Below are 5,932 nucleotides of genomic sequence, written 5' to 3' on the forward strand. Positions count from 1 at the left end.
AGGTGATGAATGTTAACCAAACTTATTGTGGAAGTCACTTTGCAATGTAAACACATACCAGATCATCAGGCTGTACACTTAAACTACTACAGTATTACGTGTCAATTATATCTCAGTGAAACTGGGCAAAAAACCAAAACTATCTCATTTAAAGGATTATCCTTTATTATATGTTTTTGACATTAAGGCTTTTTATTGCTGTGAAGTAATAGTGAGAGTAGATGATCACTGCTTCTTTTTAGTTTGTGAAAATAAATTTTGTAGTTGTCAAAATAAAAACTGAAAATGTAACCACTATTTTAAACTCTAAACCATTTTTGCCATGTAAAATTATTAGGTACCTTTAGACAGGAATTGGAAACTTCCAATAGTTGAGATAAGAAAGGTTTCTAGATTTCTTTCCCCAAATCTTGACCACCAAAAAGGTCCCCCTGTGCCAGCCCTTTATAGTGACCCCATCCTCACCGTACTGAACCCCTTGCAAAATCAACCTGCTCTCTTTTTTATAATTTTGAGAATGCAATATATGTGGAATAATACAGTACGTGACATTTTGAGATTGTTTTTGTTCAACACAATGCCTTCGAGAAACCTACAAGTTGTTGCACATGTAAATAATTCATTCCTTTTTGTTGTTGAGCATTTCCTTATACAGATGCCCACAGTTTGTGAAACTATTCACTTACTATTGGATATTACGGTTGTTCCAGGTTTCTGCTATTACAGAGGGAACTGCTATGAACATTCGTGCACAGGGTTTTATGTGGACATAAGTTTATTTCTCTGAGATAAATGCCTGACAGTGTAATTGCTGGGTCATATCACTCACTTCCTCTCCTAAAGAGGTCAGGATAGGATTCCTTTTGTTGGATGCAGGCACCTAAAGTTCTGAGGTCCACGTTGCACTTGCATTTGGGCTAAGTTTTACCAGGTCCATCAATAAAGAGTTAGAATAAGGAGTCATTTCAGGGGGGAGACCTGGCTCCCTCTAACACTGAGCCCAGGTGAACCCACATCCCAGGGTCTTGGACTTGGGAGCTTGGGACACAGCCCAGAACCACAGACCCTTCTTGGCCTAGGCTTCCAAATAGGGTGTCCCCATGAAGACCTCAGATGGGGTGGTGGCCCAGTAGAGAGCAGAGGCCCCAGGCAGAGAGGAAGCAATATTTCCTGTGGGCCTGTGCAAGTCTCTCTGAAACCACTAAGATGAGTAACTCCTCCCAATGCAGCTACCTTCACTACCTGGTTCTATTTCACAATCTAGAAGCAGGAACTGTCCAAATCTAGGATCAGGCGACTGTTTCATAGCCATTTCAGCCCATCCTGGCCCTTCCTCTTACATCACAGGAGGCAGGGCTTCACTCCTCTCACAGAGCAGAGAGTCTGGGTTCTCCCAGCCCACATTTGACAGAACTGCCTGCTCAGGCCTCCAGGATGACAATCCTTGCCTCCTGGCCCCGCCCTCCTCCTTGTCTGCTGCTGACTCTACTGCTGGGACTCACAGGTGAGCACTCCTTGGGTTAGAATTCCCTCTCCCTGCCCCTGGACCACCTCCTGCCCCTGGACCACCTCCTCCCCCTGGAATTTTAGAGCCTCCAGGAAAACAGGGGTGTGTCATTTGGGGCTGCCACAGAAAGCCAAGGACTAGGCATTATCTGAGAGCATGAAATCGGGGATGTGAGCATTGTCTCCATGACCTGCACTGGTTACCAGAAGCATCAAAACAGATGATGTTTCAAACCACAACAGCAACAACTTTGTGTGGACTGACTTATCTAATCCCCACAACATCCCTGTGTGATATTTATGTCTCTTATCCCCAATTTACAGATGGGGAAACAGAGGCAGAGAGGGTAACTTGTCTAATGTTGCCTATGTAAGGTAGTGGTTCAGCCAGGATTCAAGCCCAGGCTGACCAGCTCCAGGGTTTGTTTTTTAACTATGATATGCTGCTGGACTTCTCAGTGGAGAGTGAGTGTAGAAAAACCAGAAAACACAGATAAGAAAATAAAAGAATTTCCACCACCCATCAGGCCACTCAAAGACAACAGAATTGAAATTGTGCTGTGTGTACATGTTCACTTTTTATTAATGACTCATTGGATGGTTCCTATGTATCATTGTTTTTACTGAGCATTTAGTATGTATTATAATTTCATGTAATCCTTAAAACAATATGCATGCTAGCATGCTAGGATACAGCTTTACATATATTTGTCAATGCATGTATTTATGTTGTGTAAGTCTGAGTGTAGTGACTGTGAATAAGTGCGTGCGCGCGCGCGCGCGCGCACACACACACACACACACACATGGTATTTGAAAAGGCATTCCTATTGTTCTCTTTAAATCATTTTTCAGTCCAAATGAAATGCACAAAGACATATGTTTAGTTCCCTGTTTTCAGCCAACTTCCCTCTTTCTTACTTGTGTAATTTTACCCCTACCCTCCCTCAGACTGTTAAGACAAGCAAGCTTTGCTCTTGGTAAAATGAGCAGAATTCTGTGCATTACTATCTTGGAACCCCTCTTTCATGGGGGATAAAGATGAGGAGGAAAGGAGATAAAAGATACAGGGACTACTGCATGTATGATCTATATCTGTAGTTATATCAATATTCATGTTCATTTCTATATCCATATCTATATTATCTAATGTCAGTTAAAACCTCAAGGCTCCAAAAAGTATAATGAGAAATAACTATTCAATTTCTTGAATCTCATCATGTACAGACATTGGAAATGCCCAGGGCCGTTATCTCATATGACCACTGTAACCCAGGTAGACCCTCTTGTCACTCCCACCTACAGAAAAAAACACAGAAGCACAGAGAGCTTCAGGGTCACTCCATGGTAAATGGCAGAGGTAGGATTTGAACTCATGGACTCTCTGATCCTACAGCTCAGGGGTTGAACAATTACCCCATTTCCAACCCATGTGATTTCTGCTGCTTTTGCCAATGGATGCGAGGAAGGTGGGTGTGGGGAGAGTGTTTGTGGTTTTCTGCTCCTGGGCTCTTCTGCTTCCTGTGTCTACACAAGGTGTTTGTTCTTCACAAAGTCATCTGGGTGGGAAACTCAGTTTCTCACATAATTCCTACAGATTTGCCCATTTAAAATAGGCTTCAGGATCTCAGGGAGGTGTCACCCTGGGAAATTCACACCATACAAATACTTATTGGATACCTACTGTGTGCCAGGAACTGTTATAGGAACTCGGGGTGCATTGGTGAATAAAAGAGACAAAGTAGCTGCCCTCATGGAGCCCAGGTTCTACGGGGAAATGAGAGTGAACAATGGACTTAATAAATAAATAAATAAATAATACAGTATATTGGAAATGATGAGTGTTAAGGGAAACATTTAGGTATCGCTGGGTAAGAAAATTGGGGGCATCTGTAAGGTGGGATGTGTTTTGAACAGAGTAGTCCAGGTGAGCATCACTGAGAAGGGAAGTTTCACCAAAGATTAAAAGAAGGTTGGGAGTGAGCCATGGGGTTTCCTGGGGGAAGAGCCTTCCTGACAGTGAGCAGCATGTGCAAAGGTCCTGAGACTAGAATCTTCCTTCTCTCTTCAGGAATTGAAGCTTTTGCTCTGAGTGAAAAGGTTGCCATTACAAGGTTTTGAGAAAGATTTGACATGAGCTGACATGAATTTTAAATTATTATAGCATTCGGTTGAGAACAGATCACCACAGGACATAGAGAGAAGCAACCGCAGCATTTAGAGGCCATTGCATTTTTCATGCAAACTACGAAAAGTGCCCTGCACCTGGACAGCAGTACAGACAGGGGTAAGAGGGAGATTTTGGATGAAGGCTGAAGGGGTGGCAACAGGCTTTCCTAATGCATAGGGTTGGGATGGGAGAGCAAGACTCCAGGTGTTCGGGACCTGAGCACCTGGAGGAATGAAGGTGGCTCAGCTGAGATACAGAGGGCTGTGGGGCAATCCAGGAATTCAGTTTTGCACATGTAAACTCTGAGATTCTGATATCCATACAAAGACAAATGTGAGTGGACAATTGGACATAGAAGTCCAGAGTTCAGGGGGAAACACTGGGCCCCAGATGTAAATATGAGAATTACAGATGCACAGGTGGCAGAGTGTTAGCAATTTCCTGCTCGTTTCAACCCTCTGATCTCTCTTCTCTCTTCCTTCTCTTCTTCCTCCAAGATTCATTCATATTTCTTCTTCTTTTTGTCTCAGCAATTCAGCTTCCCCACCATTTATTTCCTTCTCAAGACTTAAAACCCAAACGCCTTGATATTCTTTGTCATTAAAGGTCCTGCCCTCTGACAGCATGTGGCCTCCTGAGTGGCACCTGTAGTTACAAACAGTGTTAAGTGGTGGGCTTCACCAGCTCGCACTCTGCAAAGAAGAACCACACATTTTCTTTCTGAGGAGAAGCTAAGAAATAGAAAAGAACACAGGATTTATATGTGGTGCCTCAGTTGCCTCATCCTCTGATTTACGTATTTTGTTCTTTTGTTGCCTGTGCTTTTGGTGTCACAGGCAAGAAATAATGCCAAATATAAACTCATGAGAGTTTCACCTATGCTTTTTTTCTAAGCATTTTATAGTTTCAGCTCTTATATTTAGGCCTTTGATCATGTAGAGTTTATTTTTGTATAAATGGAAGACAAGGGTTCAGCTTCATTTTTTTGTATATGGCTATTTCTGCATTGTGTGTTGAAACACTGTCTTATGGACTTGATATCTTTTCTGAAAACCATTGACCATATATATGTGAGTGTTTCTTTCTAGATTTTCTATTCTATTTCATTGGAATAGAATATATATGTATATAATTTATACATATGTATTTTGATTATATATATAAGTCTGCTTAATTTTTGGGGGGGGTTATTCATCACCAGTATATACAAATGTAACTGAGCTCATATATATATATATATATATATATATATATATATATATACACACACACACACACACACACACACACACATACGTATGTATACTGTAGTGAAGGAACATACTACTTGGATTACCGTAGCTTTGTAGTAATTTTTTAAATCTGGAATTGTGAGTCCCCCAACTATATTCTTCATTTTCAGTATTGTTTTATTGTTGGGGTACCTTTGTTTTTCACATGAATGTCAAAATTGCTTTTTCTATTACTTCAAAAAATTCCACGGGAATTTTGATAGGGATGTTATTGAATCTGTAATTGCTATAGATACAATTGGCATCTTAGGTTACAAATTCTCCCTTACTTTTTGTGGAACTACAACAAGATGTATTTCCATTTATTGATGTCCTTTAAACTTTTCAGCAATGTTTTATGCTTTTCAGTGTATGCGGCTTTCATCTCTAAGGTTAAATTTATTTCTAAGCAAGTCATTATAAATGGAATTGTTTGCTTAATTTTGTTTTTGGGTTATTTGTCACCAGTGCATAGAAATGTTACTGAATTTTTCTTTTTATATGAATGTTCATAGAACTTTATTTGTAGTAGGCCCAAACTGGAAACAACACAAATGTGCATCAGCTGGTGAATGTAGAAATGGCGGTTTAATCTCTACAATGGAATACTACACAGCTGGAAAAAGCCATGAACTGCTGAAACATTCCGCATCGTGGATGATTCTCACAAAAGTTATTTTGAGGAAAAGAAGCCAGGCCCCCTCCTCAAAATTGCCTACTCTGTAATTCCATTTATATAAAATTCTACAAAATGCAAACGAATCTATAGTAATGACAGGAAATACAGAAGTATATGAGGAAACTTTTCAGATTGGTGGATGTGTTCATTATATTTTCTTGATTGTGGTGATAGTTACATGGGCATATACATATGGGCAAACTTAGGAAATTGTATGCTTTAAATATGTGAAGATTACTGTCTATCAATTATACCTCAATAAAACTATTTAAAAAATAAAGAAACATTGCTTTCCTTCAATTGTTG

The 5,932-nt window shown here is 40.2% G+C and overlaps 1 protein-coding gene across 6 annotated transcripts in view; it reads left to right on the plus strand.

The window, feature by feature from the left end:
* The window catches only part of LOC109384418 (signal-regulatory protein beta-1-like), a 239,663-nt gene that overhangs the window by 51,168 nt on the left and 182,563 nt on the right, over positions 1-5,932 (plus strand). Inside the window, exons 1-2 of one of the 6 annotated variants that reach the window (XM_019645747.1) lie at positions 1,417-1,504; positions 3,671-3,793. The exons of 3 other annotated variants lie outside the window; for them this stretch is intronic. In XM_019645747.1, coding sequence (XP_019501292.1) covers positions 3,745-3,793 — 49 coding nt within the window. In that variant the 5' untranslated portion in view covers positions 1,417-1,504; positions 3,671-3,744. Of the gene's footprint in view, positions 1-1,318; positions 1,505-3,577; positions 3,794-5,932 lie in introns of those variants that run through there. 2 more of the 6 variants (XM_019645748.1, XM_019645744.1) reach the window with 2 other exon arrangements.

The sequence above is a fragment of the Hipposideros armiger genome, unplaced genomic scaffold, assembly GCF_001890085.2.
Source record: "Hipposideros armiger isolate ML-2016 unplaced genomic scaffold, ASM189008v1 scaffold_94, whole genome shotgun sequence".
NCBI classification, from domain to species: Eukaryota; Metazoa; Chordata; class Mammalia; order Chiroptera; family Hipposideridae; genus Hipposideros; species Hipposideros armiger.